The sequence below is a fragment of the Episyrphus balteatus genome, chromosome 2 (genome assembly GCF_945859705.1).
Source record: "Episyrphus balteatus chromosome 2, idEpiBalt1.1, whole genome shotgun sequence".
NCBI classification, from domain to species: Eukaryota; Metazoa; Arthropoda; class Insecta; order Diptera; family Syrphidae; genus Episyrphus; species Episyrphus balteatus.
Genome location: NC_079135.1, coordinates 53722468 through 53749985, shown reverse-complemented (window position 1 = coordinate 53749985; position 27518 = coordinate 53722468). Strand labels below are relative to the sequence as shown.

The 27518-nt window shown below is 30.6% G+C and overlaps 1 protein-coding gene across 1 annotated transcript; it reads left to right on the top strand.

Annotated features, from left to right (window-relative positions):
- Positions 1-26474, top strand: LOC129912432 (uncharacterized). Its single transcript, XM_055990649.1, has 10 exons — positions 1-1425; positions 8366-8529; positions 8604-9895; positions 12610-12828; positions 19554-19758; positions 19829-20999; positions 21059-21255; positions 25591-25722; positions 25785-25966; positions 26046-26474. Exons 1-10 carry the CDS (start codon positions 1406-1408, stop codon positions 26238-26240), a joined length of 3777 nt encoding a protein of 1258 aa, XP_055846624.1. The 5' UTR covers positions 1-1405; the 3' UTR covers positions 26241-26474.
- The last annotated feature ends 1044 nt before the right edge of the window (positions 26475-27518 follow it).

Below are 27518 nucleotides of genomic sequence, written 5' to 3'. Positions count from 1 at the left end.
ATTAAGAAAAAGGAAACAACACCCTCTCGAATAATTTTAATAATACGGCCTTGATATTTTGATATGTATATGTAAGAAACCATCCGTATCGCCGCCGCATGTATTTACTTTACTTGTGTTGTTTATGTTTTGTATTCCTTCCTATGCTTGGAATTGCTCGTGCAATGGTGAAACTAGTTGACTCTCTTACACCTGGCTGACTGTCTACTTGACTTATATTTGTGTCTTCTTCACTTCCTCTTTAAACAAAGCTTAACTAGCATTCAACTGTTAAAAATAATGCCTTAGCACTGGAACCAACAGTCAGTTCGGGTCCGCGACGTCAACACAACAAATGACGACACTAAACATTGTCTCCCCCATGTGCTAATAGAATAGATAAACATAAGTTTGTGTTCCCTTCCTTTACTTTACCTGAGCTACTGTTTTTTTTTTTTCGTTTTTGATGAATTTTATTCAAGTGACTGGTTAATGGCTTCAGGAGAGAGGGATTCCAAACAAAGGAAATTTATAACGTTCTGAAATTAAATCATAATTATCTATCACAAAGTAGGATTCCTTGCACCTGTGACAGTTCAAGTGTTAAAAAATAAAATCCCCCATAACAATACTGAAGCGATATCAAATTCATTCCTCTCCTTCCATACTTTGTTTTCGAATAGAAAAGATAGAAGATAAAACCGATTTATGTACCTATTTTGTGTGATTTTTTTTTTGTTAAAGAAGCTATCAAAGTTTCTTTGAATTGAAAATATAAATATGCAGCAGCTATTGAGTTGCGTGATTTTAAGTAAGACTCAAAGAATCCGGCCCGGTTGTGAGTGCAAGTGAAACTTAACTATAAATAAAAAAATCAATTATTATAATTAATTTTTCATTATATCTTTGTAATTTTGTATATAATATGAATACCAACAACAACAAAGAAGTATATTATTGCTCAGGTATATGGCAAACAAAATAATACTAAGCAAATTCAGCAGCAACTTTATAAAATTATGAAATTAAATCAGGAATACAAATCACCTGCATTTATACAGAGTATGGCATGCCATTCGAAATTACTTTAAATCGAATACCGTTCGTTTAGTTTTTTTTTTTTTTGCATTAAAAGTGAAATTATAGTGCACTGTCTACTGTGTCGAGACTGAGAGATGTGATACTTTCTAATTATTGTTCGGAATATGTTATGTTCATTGGAAATTGAGTAAAAAGATTATAATCGGATTCAATAGTTCATTTACTGAGGTTGTAAATAGCGGTGTAAATTATATGTGATAAACCAAAAGGGTCTTGAACTTTTTCAAATTTTAAAATTGGTTGGATTAAGTGCCTTATTATTTAACCAAAAAAAAAAAAAAAACAAAAACAAAAATTGATATCAACAGGAAACACAGCTACAAAAATGAGAATTTTAAAGCATTGGTAAGGATGGAATTTGTTAATTTATCTTTGTAAACATAAAATATATGTGTTGCCAGTCCCTATAATTTTTGTTATTAAAACATAGTTTCAATTGCAATCATTTCAGCATTTGTTGAAAAACAAAATATTTTCTATTGATGGTAATTTTGTAAACGTAAACAAATATTTTTTTTCATTTGAATCGTGATTTTTTTAAATTTGTTAGTACGTTTCACAGTAAAAATACTTAAAATTAAGGACGATAAGACAGTTTTCATTTTTATATGGGAATTGTCAGTGTTTCCAAAATCGAGCACTTAAGTTGCACTTTTTTGACAGTGATACTGGCCCTTCATCTAGATGTAGGATATTTAGATTTTAGTCAAAATGCGAACATTTATATTGAATCCTCTGGAGTCTGGAGATATCGGGAACTGTTGGAAACATTCACAAAATGACTGCTGAAAATTCAGTGTTTAAAAAAAATCAGCTATTTATGACAACCCTAGCTACATCATAGTCTAGTGTCTAGCCAGTCAAAACATCTTACTTTTCCTTGAATTCACTAGATTTTAACATAGATTTAGAGTGGAGGAATCTTTCTTTAAAAAAAACTTATAGCATGATGTTGTTCACCTTGTCATTGTGTTGAAATGATTTGAAGATCTTTTCAAGTCAATTTTTGAGAAATGTTTATAAATGTCAGCAAATAGACCTAAACTCTCATTAGAATTTTTTCATGTAAACTGCTGGAATTTCATCTAGAGGTGATTTCCAAAAGTTTTCGAAAAAAAAAATAATTTCATTACCGTATTCGTGGAATCTACATAGCTTTTTTGTATGGCTTTTCACGTAAAGGTAATGTGATGGGAGTGAACACGATCAGCATTAGGGTGTGTCACTTTTGTATGGCCGAAAAAAAGTACTCTAATTTTGCAATGTAATAATAGTTGTCAAAAGTTGTATTAGGGTCTGTGGTTTAATAACATGCAAAACAAAGTTATAATATCGTTCGTCTTTGGGTCGCTCAAATCGATTGAAGTTGTTAAGAAAAACAAAACGGTTTTATATGAAAAAAAGATTTTTTTCCTTCGCTTATTATTTTGCAGCATCTTCACTAAGTGTTCAATTTCAACAAATATAAGCTTAAAAGTTTTTTCTTTGAATTATCCCTTATGAGAAAGCATAAAAATATTTAATATAATTTTTTTTGTATCCAAACGGAGCAATTAAAAAAAAAAAACATATTACATAAATTTCTAAAAATAAAAATTTCCTCGATTTCTTCCTATATTTTGAGCGAGCCAAAGATATTAATTAAAATCAAAATTGTTAACGCAGGATTTAATTTTGATAAGCAATGCAACTTTTAAGAGCTATTACATTTGAAAATGAAATAGTTGAGCACTTTGACACACCCTAATCAGCATAGCGGAACAAAAAGACCTTAACATTGACGCACAGTAGCTTCCGATTTAATAGTCCCGTTTAGACACATACGTCAGGCGGTGCATATTTACCCGTTAGGCTAGGTCAGTTACCTTGTACAACCTGTACAGTTCGCAGTACTATATCTTCTTCCAATCACCTTCAATGCAGACAGGACCAAAAATCAACCGAATAAGAGTTCGCAAGACTGGGATGATCAGAGTTTTGTATGACTTTTATAAACAGATAAACACTTTAGTTGCTCGAAAGATGGCTTTGGTAATAACACTGTGCAAGTTTTTTGAAAAAATTTTTTGAGACAGGTGCGCGATTAACTGTTTCGCCCTATTTCGGACCCGAGAAATCGATTGGCGTCATTAGTTTTTCGATTTATCGGTACGACTTCGAACAAAATTTTTTTTGAAAGATTTTCAATTATTTTGAGAATATTCCACTTTTTTAGTTATTTTTTAACCAAAAACAATATTTATATTGTTAATAATTCTGGTCAAACGTTATTTGCTACCAGTAGAAAGACATTATAAACAATTTACTTGAAAATTAAGTTTTTTTTTTTTAAATTAAAAAAAAATCGAAATTTTTTACATTGTTTATCGTTTTTTCGCTGTTTTTGTTCTCTTTTGTACAATTGCATTACATGTTTTCCATTAAAAATTAATTTAACTGTTGATTAAGTGTTGGTTAAACTTCGACAGTCTATCGATAGCATCGATAACAAAAAAATAGCGAGTATATCGATACTTCACAAAACTATCGATAGTTTCAATACTTCCAAATTATTTTACCACAAGGCTACCGATATTATCGATAGCTTTGAAATTAATTAAACACAATTAGAACTACAAGTTAAGTTTTCGTTTGATATTGGATATAAACAACGAATTAACATAGTGTTTGGTAGTATCGATAGTTTCTATTATCGATTGTATCGATAGTTTTGAGAAAAAAAGTATCGATAATATCGGTAGCCTTGTGGTAAAATAATTAGGAAGTATTGAAACTATCGATAGTTCTGTGAAGTATCGATATATTCGATATTTTTTTGTTATCGATGCTATCGATAGACTATCGAAGTTTGACCAACACTTAATCAACAGTTAAATTAATTTTTAATGGAAAACATGCAATGCATTTGTATCTACTTATATGTACGCTGGCCAGCAAAATTCTTCGTACGATTTACAAATTTCAATGTTTCAATTTTCAATATATTTACATACCTACTTATATTTGTATTTATAATGTATTCTTTTATTTTTCATTTAAAGGATATGAAAACAAGAGTTTTTACTTTTCGTACGAAGAATTATGTCGGCCAGTGTATACAATAATTATGAATTATGTATATTCCACTTTTTTCATAGTTTATAACACAAAATCTATGATTTCAGTATTTGGTTGGACGCCTTTAAAATTCAATTTTTTGTTAAAAAAATTGGTAATTTTCTTACTAATTATCTTCTAAAACCCTACCATCACTTTAAAATCGTTTTTGTAAATCGAATTAACTTTCCGTTTTTTCCAAAACACAGCGAGGGTACCTTTTGATTAATCAAATTAGTAGAAATTTACTTAAAATTACTATACAAGTACCAAATTGGACCAAATTTGCAAACTAATTTTACAATTCTTTAAAAAACAACTTTCGTGATTGGTATAAATTTTGAACCGATCTGAATTGTAATTTTTATTTAATATATGTTCAGTTTAAATAATGTACGTTTGTTCCTAAGCCAAAAATTTTATTTTTAAAATAGGTAAATAAAGCACAATGTTTACATGTTAAAGGTGTGCCACAATAATTGAATACGTCAAACCGACACACCTCATCTTTCCCTTACACTCATGTTTCATTTACATATTCTTTTGATTTATTTCCTGTGTCAAAGAATATCGCACCCACCTAAAAGTGATCTCCATACTGTTTAAATTTGAAACACAGTGATTGCTGTTGCAGTGTGTTTGCTTGAAATTGTCATCACGCATTAAAAATATGAACCCGAAAGAATAGTTAAAATACTGATGGCACTGGGTGTGTTCAGTCGAGATACAAAATTAATGGTTTTCTGATTGAAAACGAATTTTCTTGACACGATTTAATAGTATCATAAAACCTAAAGTTTGATTCGATACGTTGCTATATGTTGTTTGAGATCGGATGAAAATGTCAATAAAATAAAATAAAATAAAATAAAATAAAATAAAATAAAATAAAATAAAATAAAATAAAATAAAATAAAATAAAATAAAATAAAATAAAATAAAATAAAGTAAAATAAAATAAAATAAAATAAAATAAAATAAAATAAAATAAAATAAAATAAAATAAAATAAAATAAAATAAAATAAAATAAAATAAAATAAAATAAAATAAAATAAAATAAAATAAAATAAAATAAAATAAAATAAAATAAAATAAAATAAAATAAAATAAAATAAAATAAAATAAAATAAAATAAAATAAAATAAAATAAAATAAAATAAAATAAAATTAATAACGAGAATGTCATTAATTTATCAAATTTAATGGAAAACATTAGTTTCAGTAATCGAGTGATGTTGAGTGTATATTTGGGCAATTATTATTTTTAAATAAAAAATGAACATGAAGTCTTGGCTTTTATTACAATTCTCATCCAAGAGGAAGTAGGTAGTAACCTCTTATGCATATTTTAATAATTTAACCCCTAAGCTTTTTTCCATAATTTCTAATTTAATTCAATAAATTTATCTATTTCTATAAAATATTTTTAATTATGTAAAAAAAAACCTCCCTCTGATCCACCATTCGCCCTAGTCTATATATATTTCCGGTATATTCAAATATGTATGCATGCATTTTACATGCAGGTTTAATTATAATTACCTATTCATGTATACGCACCACAATTTTAAAGGAACTTAGTCTTTACAAACGCTCGTGAGGCGGATCGCAATCACAACAGGCCGCTACGACGCGACGGACGCATGGCTGCACCAGTTGATTTAACAATAGAACAAAAATAAATAAACTGCGCGTCGTCGTTCGTGGTAAAAAAAAAACTTGTGTATATAAGTTACTTTGAGAAGGCAATTGTTATAAGCTTAGCGCTAGGTTATGTTGGCGTTGAATTCTTAGTCATAATAATATTTAAAATTCATCAGCACCCTTTCATTTGCATTTTTAAAGGATTGCGAATTTCAATCAAAGAATGTATAGATTTTATTTTATACACACATATAAATTTGTACATGCAAAGTGCTTGTATGGTGGAGTCCAATTTGCTTTGAAATTATTTTTCCATAAACCTCCGTAGGGAACGAGAGTTTAGATACTGATGCTTAATTTGCTAAACATTTCAGAATACAATGAATGTTTATGATAGCTCGTTTATCGTATTCTTGGGCGGTATCTTAAAATGATAGATGATAGACCCATAAAAGAACAATTGCGTCTCTTGAGCACCGACATAATAATTCATGTATCTTTTGATTTTATCGCCATTTTCAAGAAGACTGTTCAACTGAAATAACTGGTTGTATTCCTCTTCTCACACAATTCAAACATTACGCTTGCGTTTCAAAGAAGGCTCATAATTTTCAAAGACATTCTTATTTCAGCCGCACTAAACGAATGGGAAACGTGTTACGTTTTTGTATCTTTTTTTTAAAGCCCCTGCTTTTTGTCATATCAAGCGAAGACTAACCTATTGAGTACACAAGAATTATAAAAGAATATTGCAAATCTCTCTAAAACTTACATATATGAATGTATATAAGATCTGAAATATACCCCCAAAACTTAATGAAATACAAAAACCATTGCATTGTTTACAGTTAAAATCTGCATTGTCGATCAAGCCATAATGATTTCTAGCCTCACAATTTTAACATATGTACATACATAATTTAAAATTTTATTTATTTACCAAAATATTCAAACAAACCTTATCCTTCATCTGTTGCTTTCTTACGCAACACGCAAAAAAAAAACCAAAAGTACTCAAAGAAAGTGAAAATTAAGTAATTCGTCGAGTGATGGTTTGGTTACTAATTTTTTGTTTTATTGTTTGTCATGGAACTGACGGTGACTACTAATATGTATGTCCAACAACATTTTGTATAATGAATTCATCTGGAGTGTAATGCTTCCATTTTAATTTTATTAGGTTGAACAACAATTTTCTCAACTTATTTGCTGCATTATGGACTTTTTGTTTATTTGTGTTTGTATTATTTAAGATACCTAAAGAAGAGTGTAAATAAGATACCTTACCTATACGTTTGTAACTCTGGAAGTTTAATTCAAATTTGTTCATTCAAATCGGATCTGAACTTCTTTTAACGCCCATTTTATAGAAAATATTTTAAAAAAATTTTTTTTCATAGAACCGCAAATAATGGGACTTGATTATGTACATACGTATCAATGTGTATTCATTTTGTAAATTTTTATTCTCTCTCTTTCGATGAAATGTAATTTTTGTTATCGAAATTGATAAAGGAAGAACTTTTGCCGTTTGCCATTGAACGAAAAATGGTTTAATAAAATAAAAGACGCATCTTACAAAACCCAAATAGAATGAACTTCAAGTTACCAATCCCTACAAATCATTTTCCAGCATTGGCTTATATTTTGCAATTTGAAAGTAGTAGGGGTCAAATGATGGACTTCTTAAAAAGTCCCATAAGTCTCATGAAATTAATTTAACGATCAGTTAAAAACATTAAAAGACAAAACTTCTTATAGGTAGCTTTGAGTGAGAGGAATTTCAAAATCATCATTTGTTCATTATTCGACACTCCTCAAAAACCATCAACGTGTTATTTTTAACATTTTTTTATTATTTTTAATTTGTAGAGTGTTAAATAGTAAGCAAATTTCTTGTAAGCCCTCTCAAACAAATTTTTCCTTCGTAAGTTTTATGCGAAACTCATAAATTTTCAACAATAATTCACCTTTTAAATGTTTTAAACTACAGTTTCTACGAAGAAAAAAATAACAAAAATAATAAAAATTATTTAAATTATTTCTATTTTAAGTGAAGCGATTGAATATAATTCAATTTTAAAGTTCAAGTGACCTCAACTCCAAATTTATAAAGCGTTTCGCCCAGGTACGACAGTGGGCTCATCAGTTAGATCTGTCGTACCCTTACTAAGACGCCTTATTTTGGTCGATGTTTACCGACTCTATATAAAACTCACAGCATGAATATACTGTGAATTCTAATATTCAAAGGGCATACATTTTTCTAAGGTCTGAATTTAAACAAATTCCCTTTGAATATTAGAATTCACAGTATATTCATGCTGTGAGTTTTATATAGAGTCGGTAAACATCGACCAAAATAAGGCGTCTTAGTAAGGGTACGACAGATCTAACTGATGAGCCCACTGTCGTACCTGGGCGAAAAGCTTTATAAATTTGGAGTTGAGGTCACTTGATCTTTAAAATTGAACTACAGTTTCTACTATTTGTAATTTATTAATTGATTATGTTTGTTTATTTATATTTATTATTTAATTTCAGGCCTCGTCGTCGATCGGGTTCAAGCATTGTTGTGATTGATGGCGATGATCTAAAGCCATGTTTGCCTGACGATTATATAAGTAATCAACATTATCGAACGCATTCAGACACTAAAGACATAGATCCAACAATGTTGACTATGATTTCTTCAAATCAAGACAAAGGTTTGTTCCATCTGCTTTTTTTTCACGCAAAATATAATAATTGTCATATAAAAAATATAAATCATTATTTTTAGGTCCTCACCGTGAGATGGCAGTTGATTGCCCCGATACATTTGTAGCACGCAACAAAACACCCCCACGATATCCCCCACCTCGTCAATCCATAACTGGAACAGCGATGATGATGCCAGGTTCAGCACCCGGTACAACCGTTACGGTACCACAAATTCCAACACTAAATAATGCCGCTGTTCAGGTAAATGCAAATTTAATGTTGTGTGGTAGTGGTGAACTAACTATTGCATTGCATTCCGAAAACGATCAAACTCACAATCATCAACACGACTATAACACCATCAATCATCAACCTAATAATCATCATAATATACAAAATGTTGATAACGAATTCATCCAAAAACAAATGCAAATTGATCAGTACACCATTTTAAACAATAATCATCCACATCAGCAACAACAACAACAACAACTACAACAGGCACAACCACAACACCATACAAACAAAACACGAGAAGAACAACAGACAACACCACAAAAACACAATAATTTGAGTCTGAGTAGTGCAAGCGGTAGTGAAAGTATGGGTGGTGATCGCGGCGCCAATAAACTATCTCTTGACATGGATCCCTTATCGGACCTTTATCAGAAAAGTTCGCTTTCTTTCGATGACAGCCGCAAAGAATCCTTCGATTCAATTAGCTACATTCAGCTTCAGAATAATAATAACATGATTAAAGCCGCTAACGGCAACATGTTGCTCTCAAACACCACATCCTCATGTGGTGGATCGCTAAGTACTCGCAGTTCTTCTTCTGGGGAATTGGCTACCCCCGAGTATGAACTGCGTGAGCTCAAGCCAAAGGGATCAATCCGCAAGCATCGCGAGATGCCTGTGGACGTCCCTGATAGTTTTATTGAGATAATAAAAGGGCCGCCACGCTATCCACCACCCGCACGTTTGTCATCGCCTTCGTCAATAGTTTCAATTGTCAATACGGCCAACACAGATTCGCCTCACAACAGCTCAAATGAATTATTGCCTGGCTATGCCAAGAACTCATCCTACACTACTTTGGTTACAACTTCGTTGTCATCTTCACCGTTGTCCTTTACATCTTCGGCACTTTCAATTAATACCAATCACGATATTTCAAACATGACGCGTTCATTGTCATCGTCGTTTTCATCTTCAACAAAAACAGCATCAACAACAGCAACAGCTACATCTAAACGTCCACCGCAAATTGTCAAAGAGGTAGTTAAAGCAAAGACTTCGTTGTCTTCTTCGCAAGGATCAACTGAAAACCAGAAGCCTCAGCCGCAAGTGGCTGTTAGGCGGAGTAATGAGGTATCGTTTTTTTTGTTTCGTTAAGTATTTTATTTCCTTTTTTTCCTTAAGTCCTTAGTTTTTATTTTAAAAAGAGCTGATCCTTATCAACATCGACTGTGTTTGAAGTCATTCCATAAGGACTCCAACGAAACAGAAAAAAGAAAAATAATAATATAATTAATTCGTCAGTTTTTTTTTTTAATTATTTTGCTTCACAAATTATTTCATGTAAATATGTATATACTAAATTTAAACACTTTTCCATATATCATAAAATCATCTAACTTAACTTTTCTAAATGTGTTGTGCTTAACCCTTTTGGAATGCAGGTGCTAAAGTTCCAAATTTTAAGGAACAACTTAAATTTAAATACGAATTTAAAGCTTCTTGAACAGGTCCCTTCTATATAACTTTTAAGGTTTTCGCGGTTGTTAACACATGACATTATTAGGGTTTTCGGATTATCCGCGTTATATATATAAATATAAAGTGAGTTCACTACTGTACTCACCCCGAACGTTTCGCTTCAAATTGCAATGAGCGTGGTCACCGGGAAACTGCCAGCGAGATGTTATAAGCGATTTTGGCTACGCAAGTTGTAGCGGGGCGTAGGAGGTTCCGTGTTTAGTTGTAGGCTTGCAAGTTGGGAGCAAACCGTACTCACTGTATCATTGTTGGTGTGAAGCGGCAGTTGTATAGAACGTGACGAGTTAATTAAAGGGTCCCACGTACGAGATAGCTTAAAACTGTCGTCCCGCTTGAAATTTTGATGTCGTTTTATTTCAATCGCTTCATGAACCAGGCGCGGTAACCGACAGAGTGGGAAAAATCTTAAAGAGATATGGTTTAAAATCCATATTTTTACCACCCAAAAAGGTGATAACTTACCTAAAATCACCAAAAGATCAATTTCCCCTCGAAACACCCGGAGTGTATGCAGTACCATGCAGTTGTGGTTCTTCATATGTAGGACAGACTCAGAGGAGTATTGCTACACGCCTGAAAGAGCACATTAGCGCTGTTAGCAAAAAACAAAGGGAAAAGTCTGCCATATGTGAGCATATACTCGATCATCCAGATGAACACCACTGGATCCATTTCGATCAAGCTAAAGTTCTAGCAAAAGATCCTCACTATATACCGCGCCTGGTTTGTGAAGCGATTGAAATAAAACGACATCAAAATTTCAAGCGGGACGACAGTTTTAAGCTATCTCGTACGTGGGACCCTTTAATTAACTCGTCACGTTCTATACAACTGCCGCTTCACACCAACAATGATACAGTGAGTACGGTTTGCTCCCAACTTGCAAGCCTACAACTAAACACGGAACCTCCTACGCCCCGCTACAACTTGCGTAGCCAAAATCGCTTATAACATCTCGCTGGCAGTTTCCCGGTGACCACGCTCATTGCAATTTGAAGCGAAACGTTCGGGGTGAGTACAGTAGTGAACTCACTTTATATTTATATATATAACGCGGATAATCCGAAAACCCTAATAATGTCAGGTCCCTTCTAGTTGGTTTGGTCCTTCTGTATGTTTCCGAAATGTAGACACGTCTTTCTGATTTACTTATTATTTTTTATTCAATGCCAGAATTATTAAACTCTGGTTTTCTTGCCAGCACTGGAAATCTAGACGTTAGTCACATGTAATTTAAATTTTGTGTTTCTTATTTGTTTTTTTTTTTTTTATTTTTTTTTTTTTTTTTTTTCATTTTATTTTCTATGATTTTTGTTCATTTTTCATTCATTTATTTTTTCATTTTTTTTTTAATTTTATTTTTTTATTTTATTTTATTGTATTTTATGTTTTTTGCTATTTTATTTTGTTGGTGTATTTTATTAGATTAGTGGGATTAAATCAGAACCTTTTCAATATCATATTCAGAAAATAAAATGTTTGAGATTTTTCTATTGTTTTAAGTTTTCCTTATATTAAAAGAACCGTCTCGAAATCGTGAATTCCAAAAATTAATCAGTTTTTTATCCGAATTCCAATCACATTGTTCAAGTGTTATTTTATACAAGTTCAATTTTTGAGTCGTGCACAATATCAGATCCAAATATTTATTTCTGTTTATAGTAAACATTTGATTGAACAATTACAAAAATGAAACTATATAAAAGTTTTTTAATGAATCCAAATTGAAATTGGGTTCTTCAAAATGTTTCTTTCCAACTGAATGAAACTGAAGATAATGCATAAACATAAACATGTTCATCGAAATAACTAACAAAAGAACGTGTTCTTAGCCCTGTACATCACGGTATAATATTCATTAAAATACAATTTATTAAGTAATTTGTGTATTAGATTTTGAAAGAAGACAGTCGCCAAAATCTTTTTTATCTGAACTAGACCTTGCAAATGTATTCAAGTTACTGAAATCACTGACAATTCATATTTCTGAACAAATTTTTTTTTTTGTAATTCTTCAAATTATTGACTCGAGATATAAAATGGAAATCGTTTAAAGTGTTAAACGAAGAAGATAAAATTTATTATAAATTTGTTTAATTTAAAGTCCAATAGATAAAAAAAATATCAGAGTTCATCTTAATTTTTTTTTAAACATACAAACAACAAGCTAGATTACTTAAAAACATTTCGTAACTAAACACTATCTATTCATTAGTACTCTTAAACACCACAAAATCTGTACCAATATTTTGTAAAGAATATACTTATTCAAATTATTTATTATAATACTTTTTTTCACACAACAGCTAAATGGTTCCGTGAAGCCAGTACCACCGCCTCGAGATCATTTGCGTATTGAAGCAGATGGCCGACTTGTTAACCGTGCACCAGCGCCACAATTGCCTGATCGCAAAATAAATAATAATAACAGTTTCGTCGACCCTATATTAATGCAGCAACAGCAACAAATTGCCCAAGTAGTCCAGCCAACATTGGAACAATTAGACAGTATAAAAAAATATCAGGTGAGTTAATCTTATTTATTTTAATTAAAACATTTATAAAAGCACACGGAACTAACAGAAGCAATTTGTTATGCAAAATTATGAGGACATGAAGTACATAATTTTGTACCTAAAAACCTCATTTAAATATATCTGTTCTTTGCTAATACTCAATTCATTTACACTCAGTTAAATTTAAAGTCGCCATTTAAAAGAGAAAATTTTAAAATTTGTATGCGATGTTTTCTAAGTTATAATGGGGACTTTAAATATAATGGAGAGTGAATAAATTTAGCCTAAGTGTTATTTCCAGGAAATGGAAAACAACTTTAAGTTTTTTGTACGAATTATAAGGGCCATTGTTCATAAACATAAACACTCATAAAGGCCTTTCCAATGATATTTATATGTATATTAAACTTGTGTTATACAAATGAAATGCAACCTATTAAAAACCTACCCATTCTATAATATTAAAATTTTTCCTTTGCTTTAATTTTGCTTTGTTTGATTTGATTGCAAGAAAATTTACACAAATTAAAAATTGTCCACTATCAAAAAAATATGTGCACTGTGGTGTATGAGTGTTATTTTTTTTATGAATGAATTTTAATTTAATGAATTTTTATCATCAGCAAATATAAAGTCCACCACCGTTTAGAGTCTCTTACCATTACAACATTTCAAACTATCCCATGTAATTTCATTAAAATAACAAATAAAAAAATATCAAGAAAAGCATATGCGTGTTTGAAGTGATATAGTTTGTAAATGTTGCGTGATACAAGAAAACTTTGTATGACAACTTTTTGTAAAATAACCTCAGCTACAATTCTGTGAAACATAATTTTTGTTTAAAACAAGCAAAAATGAAAAATGTTGTTTTTATCAAAAACTAGCTAAACCCCACCCGCTTCGCTGAGTGCACTTTTAAGAAAAATTTAACCTGTTATATCCAACGAATTAAAAAACTCCGTTGGTTAATTTACTACATCGCTTTCATTTGTGATTGTGTCAACCGATTTCAAATTCAAAATTGTTGCATTGATTTTAGAAATATTTTTATTTGTACCAGCCATTATTGCATGTTCACTCAGCCAAGCGTGATTTTTGTAATTTATCTTTATACTTGGAAATACACTTTGAATCAACTCATTTTTTGAATTTACATTACAATAAAAATTGTTTTGAGGTGTAATTCGGCCTTCAGAATGAAGTTGCATTATTCAATTACCAATATCCAATAACTGCTTAGAAAATTCTGCTGCAGATACATAACCGTTTTGTAACTGCACACGAACATTTGTGGTCAACAAAATCGAAGATTTTAAACAGGCATTTAATTCTTCTGCAGCAGTGCAACTTGGTATAACCGGCAAAGTTTTTCGAAAGTCACATGGTACCGTACAATATTTTTTGATTTCCTCGCAAATCCTTCAAGATGCGATCTAAGGGTTCAAGTGACTTTTTGTGCGCCATTGTGCTCTCATCCCAGACAATAATCGGACACTGTTGCAATACTTTTGCCATTGGCGAAGTTTTTGAAATATTACATGTACCTAGGTGTTTCATTAACCTGCATATTCAAAGACTATTCCGGACGAAGCCAGAGCCAATGCTTTTTTATTTTCAGATCGTATCGATGCTAAAATTAATGATAGTAAAAATGTTTTTCGCGTACCACCGTCGGGTGCATCTAAGGGTTCAATTATAGCTATCAGTAAAATCCATCAGTAAAAATTCTGTTTTGTTATTTTGAATACTTTAAGTTTAAAGATTAAAAACACATTTTCACTAACTTTTTGAAAAAGAAGCAATTTATTTGGTGTTGTATTTTGGTCACAAATTCATTTGATGAAATTTCATTTTACTGAACAGTAAAATTTATAAAATGGATTTGTGAAAAAAAAATTACACCAAATGCATTGCTTCTTTTTGAAAAAAAATAGTTAAAATAAGCTCCCAACTTATTTCATCAATATTTTGCTCAAAATAAAAGTTTAAAGTACCTATTCAAAATAGCTAAATAAAATTTTTACTGATGGATTAATGACACCTTGCATAATGGTGTCATACACATACTTTTGTTGATCGTTTAAATTCGGCACATTGGTTTGCACAAATATTCTTAATTTATTCAACGTAATTGTTATGCCTTTCACGTAGTATTTCTGATCAAGAACATCTTGGTCTCCACGATTTGAAGCAACCAATCCTAACTGTGCTAATGCTTTATTCGCAATAATCAAACACGTGTCCTCAATGAAGATCAGAGATTGATTGTACATTTTATTTGTGCAGTCCAAATGTGGATTTAATGTCACAAGACGAATAATTATTTGTTTCACTCAAAATCAGGCTTTTGTAATTATTTTGAAAGCTTGTCTTAATAAATTTGTTTACAAATTAAGCTTAGTTAAAATTTTTAAAAAGCGAGAGTGTTTCTTTACTCGTACAAATTGACAGCTATGTAAAGATGCGAGAAAAGGTATTATTTTTTTTGATACAAACCATCTACATACTTTCAAACAAAAAAAAAAAATTACCAAAATCGGACCAGCCAAACGCGAGTTTATCGGCCACACACACTAAACGAACTCTTTTTTATATATAAGATAATATTTTTTAATCAGGTCCTGCTTCTGAAAAAAATAAAATATTCGTGGAAAGATTTTAACGGTACCTGCTATAAAGATCTCTTCTTGATATCTGACTTTCTCGTGAGCGACGAAAGTGATTTCGGCAAAAAAAAACTGTACAAAAAAGTTTAGGAGCTTTAATGTCAAAACTAACAAAAATTTTCCAAAAACATAATTTTGTTTTTTTTTTTTGAAAAATCCATTTTTTTGAAAACTGATCAATACATTTTTTTTTTGAAACTTCGTTTTATAAAATTAAATATTATATTATAATATATTTTTAAAAAGTCGTACCTACATATTAATTTTATTAGAAAAACCTTCAAAAAAAAATAAACAATCTGTTGAGAAAAAATATTATTATTTTGTTTTTCGTAATTACGTACTTCTGTGCTCTTTTCCGTTTTTTTGTCTGTACTCAATCACTATTCATTTTTTTTAAATGATTTCAAAGACTAATTTTTGTATTGTATTGCATAACGTTTTCCACAATTGAAGTTTTCTGTAAAAGAAAAACGTGGAAGTTGTGTACACTGGGGCGTGTTTTTTTTTGTCAATGTGTCTTTCTATGACATAACGTTTTCCACAATTGAAGTTTTCTGTAAAAGAAAAATGAGGAAGTTGTGAACACTGGGGCGTATGCGTGTTTTTTTTTCAATGTGTCTTTCTATGACATATTTTTGCCAAACAATTTTAAAAACTTTCTTTATAAATTTTTGTTCTAAAGGGGAGTAACGTTAGAGAGTTATAGTCTATTGAATAGACCCTTTTGAATGGAACAAATTCGTTCAAGAGTTTTTTACAATGATTATGATTCCTTGGCATAAAAGAATACTCCAGCCAAAAGTGCTACTAAATCCATTGGTGCATTTCTGAGAAAGCGGCAACACTGGTCGGTTTTCAGTTTTTTTGATTTAACTCGAAAACCAAGCCTAACTTTGAAATGTTTCAAAGACGATTTTCATAGCAAATTAAATTTTCTGTCAAGTTAAGATGGTTAAAAAATTTTAAAAATTATTTTGACTAAAATTCTAACCTAAAATCAAAGATATAAATGTTCAAAAATTGAGGATTTTATTTTTTAATACTAAATCAAGGGACATTTTGTGTATGTAGCCGGTACGTCCAAACTTTGTACTAATGAAATAAAGTAGGTAGAGGTAAAATCCTTTGATAATAATTTTTAATTTTTTTTGTCAAGAAACAACTTAAAAGTGGTACCTATACGTTTGGTTGCTTCTACAATGTAATGGTTACAAAAACAATAAAGGGCTTATTTTATAGAAAATTAAAAGTGCTATAATTCATCTGAAGAAAATCCCAAACAAATCAAAAGTTCTTCAAATATTTGAAAAAAATTCAGATATAAATCAAAAAAACTGCCGTTTTCTCAGAAATGTACCAATGGCTTTAATAGCACTTTTGGCTGGAGTATTCTTTTATGCCAATGAATCATAATCAGCAATAAAACCTCTAGAACGAATTTGATCTATTTTTGCTCTGGAGCTCCGGTCTATTAAATAGACTATTATGGCAAAAGAACCAAGCGATAAGGAAAGTAAAACTGACTTTGTTTGTCTAACTAACCCTTAAGCCTCGGTACCAAATAATTGAACAATTTATTTGACTTGTTTATGTTAAGCCACTTCACAGCTTCAAAGCATAAAATTGTATAAAAAAAATAAACTCTTTTCCCTCGGTAAAAAAATAACACGTGCTAGTTAGTAAGTTTAAAAGAATTTATTAATTAATAAATAATTTAAACCAATTCATCGCCCGTAGAGTTTCCAGTGAATAAAAACTAAAAACATTTTAATAATTGATTGAACTAAAAATTATTATATCAGAAAAAAAGAACACGTTGAACACAGTAAACATCCTTCAAAAAGTGAAAATTATTTAAAAACAAACTAAAATTTTCACCATTCTCCTTAACAATGCGATCGATTCACGTGAATGATTTATATTTTTTTTTTTTTTCAATTTTTATTTTGAGGTGGCGATTATTATTAAAAAAATTTGAACTTTAAGCTCATTAATTTGTTTAGTTTTAATTTTTTTTTAATACAGAGTTACTATTTTCTGACGTATAGCAAAATACAAACATTCACGTGAACATTTATCTCACAAAAAAAATATGTATTCATTTATATATTGTTTACAAATCAATTCAATTGTTTCTTTTATTAACATAACAAATACAACATGATGACAACACCACAAAAAAAAATACTTTTTATTTTGTTACATTTAACAGTTGATGGACAGAACACTTTATTTAAAACTTGAACGAGAAATAAACGAATTCATAGTTTAGAGAGAAAACAAATTATTTTTAATAATTTTAAGACCTATTAAAATCTTTCAACCAAAAATAAATCAAGTTCACAGAACAAAATATGTTCTGCCACTATTTTCACATTTGTGTAAAAATTTTAAATCCACACTACAGGCCTTAATTTCAGTTCATGGTTGTCAAACAGAAACAGTTGTCATTCAACACAATGCCAAAGGCTTAGTTAAACGAAACGAAACCCGTCAAGTTTGTTTGCATTTTGATAAACATTCTTCAACATTTAACACCGAAATGGAAATAGAACACAATAAATAAATTTTATTTTGAAAGTTTTTCTACATAAATGTAGCGAATTTAATTTATTTTCACAAAACGAAATGGAGTATTTGATGCATTCATTGGTATGTACTTGTACATTATTTTATATTTATTTAAATAAACCATTTAATGACTTAAAAAAAAAATTATTATTTATTACTGTTGTCATTGGAACAATTTGTTGGGATATTTTATAAATTATTATCAGTCTTTTTTGTTGTTTATTTAAGTTTATTTTTTTTTTTAATTACTTTTCGTACAAACATAATATATATACGTTCAGTTATTAGGTCTGGGTAATTTAGGGTAATGTTGGGTTGATGCAGTCATTTGGCGACCATATATGTACATTAATAAAATTAAAAAAAAAACTAGAAAGAACGTCTTTAATATTTTAGGAAAGTACTGACTTTACTTTTTGATATGGCCAAATCAGCTAAATCAGCAAACCCGAATTGGTTTCATTTTTATTCATGTTTCAAAGTCTATCTTTAACTGGCCACTGTGGCGTATGTGTGACATTTTATTTTACACATTTTTGTGGACTTAAGTTTATTTTTTGCTAAGAAAATAATAATCTGACTTTTTGGTTCATTTTTTTACCATTTATATTATGTTCTAGTTATGCACTACAAAAATTAAGCCCACTGGATGTATGTACTTTTTTTCCAATTCTTGTGTTTTTGTCATTACTGCTTATAATTTAGCAGAAAATTTCCCTGAACTGATTTTTGTTGGGATCGATACCAGTAGTTTAAAACCAAGTAAACAGCTTCGAAAGACCAGCGCTTCCTGTTTGGTAAGCGAAAATTCCTTAAATTTTCGGGCTTTTCTTTTAACTTCAAAGTGGATATGGCAAAATTTTATGGGCAAAAGGCGCAGAGAGCCACGAGACTGATATCAAAGCTCAAGGCTACTTAATATAAAGTGTGAATTTTTGTAATTTTGGTTATAGAGATATTACCGTTGCAAAGTTCAAAGTAAACAAAGCTACATTTTTTTAAGGTTACCGTGATTTCAAAATGGGTTTAACATCATTGTTTAAAAGGGACTATAACTTAATCTATGCTGGTCATGTAAAGGTTTCATTCGATGCTGCATTAAAAAATGTTCTAATATTACTTGTAATATAGCTTGAATGTATCAACATAAGATTTTTAACTGGATAAACTGACTTTCAAGCCACCTCAAGATCTTGAACATCAGTAACATCAGTAAATAGAAAATAAGAGTGGGACTATAGAAATGATTTTCCAGGGTCTGTATCTGCTGACCCTTCCGGTATCTACTTAATTTCCTATTTTTACCTGACTTTATTCAATATTATGACAAAGCAAATATTATTCAAAAATTATAAAAGGTTAATATACTGAAAGCGTAAAAGCTTTTATTAAGAACTGTTTTTTTTTTTTTTTTTTTAATATTGAACATTTTATGAATAAACAAATTTTTGCTATTTAAAAAGAAATAAATTTATAATTTGTAATTTATAGGAACAACTACGCCGTCGACGGGAAGAAGAAGAGCGGATAGCCCAACAAAATGAGTTCTTACGTGCAAGTTTGCGTGGCTCTCGCAAACTTAAAGCACTTCAAAATAAAACTAGTGCACAGCAACAACATCCTACGTCTGTTGAAGCTGTCCAAGGTGTTGATAACGACGCCTACACAGATGAAGAAGATACTGAAAAAATCCTTGGTAAATCAATCTCAACGATCTTAAACTCTAGAATTAATATGTGTAACAAATATTTCAAATTATTACATAGGTTATGGTGATTTAGTGGCTGCTCTTCAAAGACTACAAAATCAACTAACAAAAAGTGGCATGTCAACTCTTGCCGGCCGAGTGACAGCCGCTCAAAACATTCTTCTCGGACCAGGAGTTGCTCATGTACTGGCAGCTCGAACAACGGTCCTTCAAAGGCGGCGACCCCGTTTTGCTCAGCCAGTAAGTGACAATGCCCAAGGTCTATCTAAGGATATTGTCGAAGTATTGTCACAATCAAATTCTGCGACGGCGATTGAGTTAGGCAATTTACTAACATCACACGAAATGGAAGGCCTTCTATTGGCTCATGATCGTGTCGCAACACTAACCGACTGTACCCCATCTGTGATTACAAGCCATGTGCCCTCTAAATCCTCAGCAGTAACGCCATCCGCATCTGTTTCAGCATCTGTCCGAAATCAACATAGACAACCGATGCCAGTCCCAATTCCACAAGCACCTATGCCAAACAGCTTTATTAAACAACGTTCTGAGTCGCCACCATCGTTAAATTCACCTTTTGGCACCCTCAAGGATCACAACGACCACATTCGAATTATTCAGATTGAAAAGTCGTCAGAACCATTAGGCGCTACGGTAAGGAACGAGGGTGAGGCTGTTGTTATTGGACGGATAGTGCGTGGAGGAGCGGCTGAAAAATCAGGCCTTTTACATGAAGGTGATGAGATTCTCGAAGTAAATGGGCAAGAGCTGCGGGGTAAGACCGTAAACGAGGTGTGTTCATTGCTGGGAGCAATGCAGGGTACTCTCACATTTTTGATAGTGCCTGCAAGTAGTCCACCGCCAGGGGGCGGTAGAGATTCGGCCGTGCTTCATGTTCGAGCCCACTTTGATTATGATCCCGAAGATGACTTATACATACCATGTCGCGAACTGGGTATCAGCTTCCAGAAGGGTGATGTATTACATGTTATTTCACGCGAAGATCCAAATTGGTGGCAAGCCTACCGCGAAGGTGAAGAGGATCAAACTCTGGCAGGCTTGATACCTAGTCAATCATTTCAACATCAAAGGGAAACTATGAAATTGGCTATTGCCGAGGAAGCGGGTTTGGCTCGCAGCCGCGGCAAGGACAGTAGCAAGGGAGCAACATTATTGTGCGCCCGAAAGGGAAGGAAAAAGAAGAAGAAAGCTAGCTCTGAAGCTGGGTAAGTGAAATCAGTAATTAAGAAAATTATTTAAGTACTAACGTGGTCTTTATTTTAAGGTACCCTTTGTATGCAACAACTGCCCCTGACGAACCAGACGTAGAAGAAATACTCACTTACGAGGAGGTCGCCTTATATTATCCGCGCGCAACACATAAAAGGCCGATTGTTCTAATTGGACCGCCAAATATTGGACGACACGAACTGCGACAGCGCCTAATGGCCGATTCAGATCGCTTTTCTGCTGCTGTACCCCGTAAGTTTATATTCAAATTTTAATTTAGCTTTTAAAGAACAAAGAGAATTCTTGTGACATGTGCTACTTTCTGTTGTTATTCAACCAAAAATGAATGAAATTAAAATTTTTGTAGTTTTCTATCTAATTGAGGAAGAACCTTCAAAAGAAGGTATGCAGAGTATATGTATTTGAGTCACTTTGATTTTAATTGATATAAAACCGTGCATTTAGGTTTATACAGAATTAAAAAACTTACATTTTCATTTTAAAAGTATAAAAGTGCAGGTGCTAGGTGCCAAAACTAAACAATGCAGCATTTTAACACAACGCTAATCGTTTGCTAGTCTAGTTTAAAAAAATGGTCACAATCAGCCTCATTTTGTAGATTCAAAACTGTAAGCAATTAAAGTTTAGGAAAATTACAAATGAAAATATTATTGAGGCATTTTTTTCTCAATTATTGTGGACGAACTTATACGAGTTACAGAGTGGGCAGAAATCAGTTTAATAGTCAAATACCCGTAGCTTTTAAGCCAATAGCTATTATTTTACTATTTCTTCTCTTAATTTTTGTTAGAACATTTATTTTACACTTTATTAAATACTTATCGCACCATTTTTATTTCCTATTTCTTACAGTTTTCTTAATGTTTGCTTTATTATGTGGCGGTTTTCTTTTCAAGAATTTTGAAATTTTTGAAAATCAGTTGCAAGTATAAAAATTAATGATTTTTAAAACAATTTGAACGCAATCTTTTAAAGGGATATTTGAAACCAGTAGGCAAAAAGAAAAAAGCTTTTAAGTTCCAGCGAAAAAAAAAGAAGTGGTAAATTACATGCAAAGGAGAATACCGAAAAAACACGGCTTGAAAGGGCATCAATCGTCAAATATGACATTTTTTTCTCGAAAAAACACCCCCGGAATTTTATAATTATAAAATATTTTATTTCACGCAAAAAGTCAAATTGTCTTGGTATTAGCTCTATGAGGTCCAGCATAGAAAAATACCCTAAGGTAGGACTAAGGTATCTCTTTTTTGGAGAGTCCACAAAACATAAACAAAAAAATTATGAAATTATTTTCATTATTTTAGTTTTCTGTTTTCTTTCTACTATAGTAGACCAGGGTCGATAATTTTTGAAACCAAAAAAAATCATAGTAGAATGAAACCCATTGGAAAAGGAGGTGAATATGATGAAATTTAAAAAAAAAAATAAATTACGGGCCAGCCGAGTTCGGGAAATGGGTGGGTTGAGTTTTTAATGGTAAAAAATGGTATATCTCGATTTCCGGCAAAACTACAAATCCTATAGAAAAAAGTTGTATGGCAAAGTTGTAGGTAATAAAAAGATCTACAATTCAAAAAATGAAAAAAGCTTGAATTAGAAAAAAAAATTTTATCATTGTTTAGAATTTTGGCCTATTTATTCAAATTTACACTTTAATTACTCAAAAAACGTAAGATTTCATGTAACATTGATAAATCTTACGTTTTTTGAGTAATTAAAGTGTAAATTTGAATAAATAGGCCAAAATTGTAAACAATGATAAAATTTTTTTTCGAATTCAAGCTTTTTTCATTTTTTGAATTTTACTAGAACATGTTCTAAAGTATACTAATGTAAATTTTTTTTACACCATCAGAAAATAGACATTTTAACGAACGAAATGCCCACCGTCTTTTTGAAAAAAGCTGATATTTTGACACGTGAATTTTCGATTGAAAATTAGAGTGTTTTTTTGGTATTTAGTCAAAATAAGGTGAACAAATTAATATTTTAAATCAAATAAATTACAGTGTATTTATTACATAATAAGGTAAGTTTCACCAAATTTCGTAGAAAAATTTTCGTTTTTGAAAAAGATAAAAATAAAAAACCAAAAACTCGGTTTTTTGAATTTTTCACATAAATTTTGAGGTTATGTGAAAAACTTGTTGATACAAAAGTTGTAGATCTTTTTATTACCTACAACTTTGCCATACAACTTTTTTCTATAGGATTTGTAGTTTTGCCGGAAATCAAGATAAACCATTTTTTACCATTAAAAACTCAACAAACCCACTTCCCGAACTCGGCTGGCCCGTAATTTATTTTTCCTTTAAATTTCATCATATTCACCTCCTTTTCCAATGGGTTTCATCCTACCATGATTTTTTTGTACTTTTTAATGTTTTTGAAGGCATCGGCACTGGTCTATAGTACAGGAAAGTTAGTAAAAAAACAGGCATATTGTGGAACGAAATACAGGACGGCTGAATTTTTCAAATCTGAAAGAGGGGTATTAGAAAAGCTTAAGTCCTGGTTTTCGGGACGGCACCCCCTGGCGAAATCCGCTATTTTGAAAAATTCTAGTGAAATTTTAAAGCCATCTAATGTCTGCGAGAACATCAAATCTTATACATCTAAACCAAAGACAAAAAAAAATATTGGTGTCATAAAAAAAACATTAAAAGCCATATAAAAACAAAATGATTTTTTTTTTACTTTTTTACCTTGTTTTGTTTCTGTGGAATCGTAAGAATACAATAATCAATCGTGACATAACAATTGTAGAGAAGTCCTCTTATCAAAAATTTGCTTCTCGAGTAAGGTATTTGTAGTTAATCTGCAGCTGCAGGATTGACTAACTTTAAAACTTACCCTGGCCTAACTCAGCACTAAAAAAAACTGGGCATTGTTTATGCATAACTTTATAAAAAAAGACAAAAATATTTAAATTGTTTTTAATCGTTTTTATTTAAGTACTTTTAAGTACAAAGTGAAGAAAATTATGCATGTTCTTCTATTTGAATTAAGATGGAGCTGCTCATTGAGTGAAATACTAATATTGTCATACAGAAACACCCGAAAACCATGTTTGAAGACAATTTACTAAGACGTTTTCGAAAAAAAAATTTGTCAAAATTTGTACAAAATTAGAGATTTGTATTAAAATGTGCGTTGACATCGAAAATGCCACATTTGGAAAGTGGAGGGTAATGTGGTTCACATACGTCTGCTAATGGGGTATACTCTTTTTTAATTCAATATTATATATTTTATCAGTGTCTTCATTTTTAAAATAACGAATAAAGATGTTTTTATATTTTTTTTTATTAAGAATGAAAGAAAAAACAACATTAGATTAAAAATTACTTGTGTTTTGTTAAATTTAAGATAAATCATTAATTTCATTGTTTGAATTTACTATACCACATTAGAGTATTGTAAGTATACCACATTAGTGGAAACAGTGATAAAAAAATATATTAAAAGTTATATTTGTATCAAACTCATATCGAAATCACGTAAATCAATAGCAAAAAATACTGCTTTTTAAACGTTTGAGAATGCATTTTGTAAAGCTCCAAAAAAAAGCCCACCTAACCGTTTAAAAAGATTTATCAATTTTTTGAAAAGTATGGAAAATATTGGTGTTTTTGAGTTCGCATTTTTCGTCAAAGTTCTCACCTATTGCTTCAAAGGACGTCCTTCTATTATCTTTAGTTTCTTCAAAAACAAGGTGTACCACATTACCCGCCTATACCACATTACCAGAACTTACTCTATAAGAGGTGCCGTTTATAATGGCGGAAAACTGTCAGTTAATATGAAATGATGGTCTATTTTTTTTTTTTTTGACAAATACGATGACCAGCACATCCTTTTTGCAATTACGTTTAATATTACGTTTACGTCTCAGATTAGAGAGGTTTCTATTTTGCAAAATTTGGGATTTGTATGCTCCTGGAGATAACTTGTTTTTTTTTATATATTTCCCAAGTTTCTAACTTTTCTCACTACCGTTTATTATGGACATACCTAAGTTATTATAGACAAAAGGAGTTTTTGTTATTTTTGTATTTTACCAAGAATGAATATCTGGTTTGAAATCCAGCTTTTTGTCGTATCTTATGAAAATCACCATGTACTATTTGTACACTACCATCTTCGTATGTATATTTATATGGATTTGAATCTGGCGATTGTGTCAGTTGATTTACCTCTTAAAAAATCATATATTTGAAGTATAAAGTATTTTTCTATTGACTTAAAGTTAAACTTATGTATATTGACCACAAAACCGACGAATTCTGCCCACTGTCTTCGTATTCTACATCTTGAATTGAATAGCAATTATGTAAATACATGAATTCAGTTCCATTATCAACAAAAGATATTATTTATCCACAAATATTACTTCTAAATTAAAATGTATTTGGGATAAAATTTAAATGTCAGTATTAAACACCCACAAATTTTGTGTTCATGTTAATAAATCAATACTAAATCTCGAATCACTATTAATTATTCCTCATACCTACTATTAATAAGAATTGAATTTATTGTGAAATGTTTTCTAATTTCTAGACACTTCCCGAGCTCGACGAGATGGTGAGGTTCCTGGGCAGGACTATCACTTTATATCTCGTGCTGCATTCGAAACTGATATCTTGGCTCGACGTTTTGTCGAACATGGCGAATATGAAAAGGCATATTATGGTAATTAGTCATAAATTTCATTCGATTAAAAAGAAAAATTAATATTTGTTTTTATTATGTAGGAACTTCACTAGAAGCAATACGCACTGTTGTGGCCAGTGGCAAAATATGTGTTCTCAATCTGCATCCACAGAGTCTTAAATTGCTACGAGCATCAGATTTAAAACCATATGTTGTACTTGTAGCCCCACCAAGTTTAGACAAACTAAGGCAAAAGAAACTACGAAATGGTGAACCATTTAAGGTATATCTCTTTTTTTATATAAATATAAATAAGTTCGGAGCTAAAATGTTTGCATTCCTTTTTATTTTGTCAATTATAGGAAGAGGAACTAAAGGACATTATTGCCACTGCCCGTGACATGGAAGCTCGATGGGGCCATCTCTTCGATATGATTATTATAAATAATGACACCGAACGAGCATATCATCAACTGTTAGCCGAAATTAATTCCCTAGAACGTGAACCACAATGGGTACCAGCCAGTTGGGTGCACAATGTCAGGGATGAGTCATAATTAAGGTTTATTCTAAGAAACACACGTAAATAACATTGAAAATTATAAGAAAAAAAAAAAAATAAACTAAAAAACGATTAAAGATTTTAAACAAAAATAAAAGCAAAATAACAACAAACGATCTTATGTCCAATTCTTGTTAACACGATAAAAAAAAATAAATAAATAAAAATATATTACGATAGTATATATAATAGACATAGTTATTATTATTTTTTTTTTATTTTTATTTAAGCTGTGCAAACAAATATGTAAAAAAAAAAACAAAACATTTATAAAAAAATATTTAATTATTAATTTGATTAAAATGTATTTTGTAGTTGTACATAATAAAATAATATAAAAAAAATAATTTACTGCTTCCAAAAACCCACATTAAACATAAATTGACTTTCAAAAATGTAAACATTAAGTATTGTATGCAAACACAAAACAAACAAATAAAAGTTCTCTCCGAATTCGATAGCCAATTTTGAATACATTATTTATATGTATAAAGATAAAATTCATGGCATTTTTTCCTACATTATAATATAATAAAAAAAATCGTTTTCCGATATAAAATTTATAAATAAAAGTAGATAGTTTTAAGAAAAATATCTATGTTTTGACACAGTTTACTAAATAATAGAACTTCTATATCTTCTCTAAAATAATTTAAAACAAACAAAAAACCATGTTAATGTAAAAGTGCTTCGAACACAAAATTAGAAAAAAATGCCATGGGAAATACGAAAAGGATGCAAACAATAACTATTTTATTTTTTAATTTTAATAAATTAAATACATATATTTATAATAAAAATCAAAACGAAAGTTGTTGTAGAATAATTAAAAGAATAGAATGAAATACCTTATACTAAAACAACGTTAATGTTAAAAATAAAATAAAAATGTGTATAAAGGATGTTATGTACTATAAAAGATATTTTAAAAAGTGGTCTTGGAATATTTTCTGCTTCAAAAAAAGGAAATTAGTATTTCCGGTGTCTTTTAATACTCCTAAGATTTTTTTTTTTTGATATTTTTGGTTATCACTTCACTACTTCTTGTGAATGTATGATGAAATTTTGATACAAAATTGCCATAAATTGTCTTATTTAGGGGTCGTATCTAAAAAATTATAGATCCCACATCCTCTTCCAAACTATTAATATTCACGGCAGATCATAGTTATTTTAATGCGCATTATCTGACCTTCTAGCGTACTTTTACTGCACATTTAGTTTCTAGCAATGGTGGCAAATTTTAATAATGACACCGAACGATCATATCATC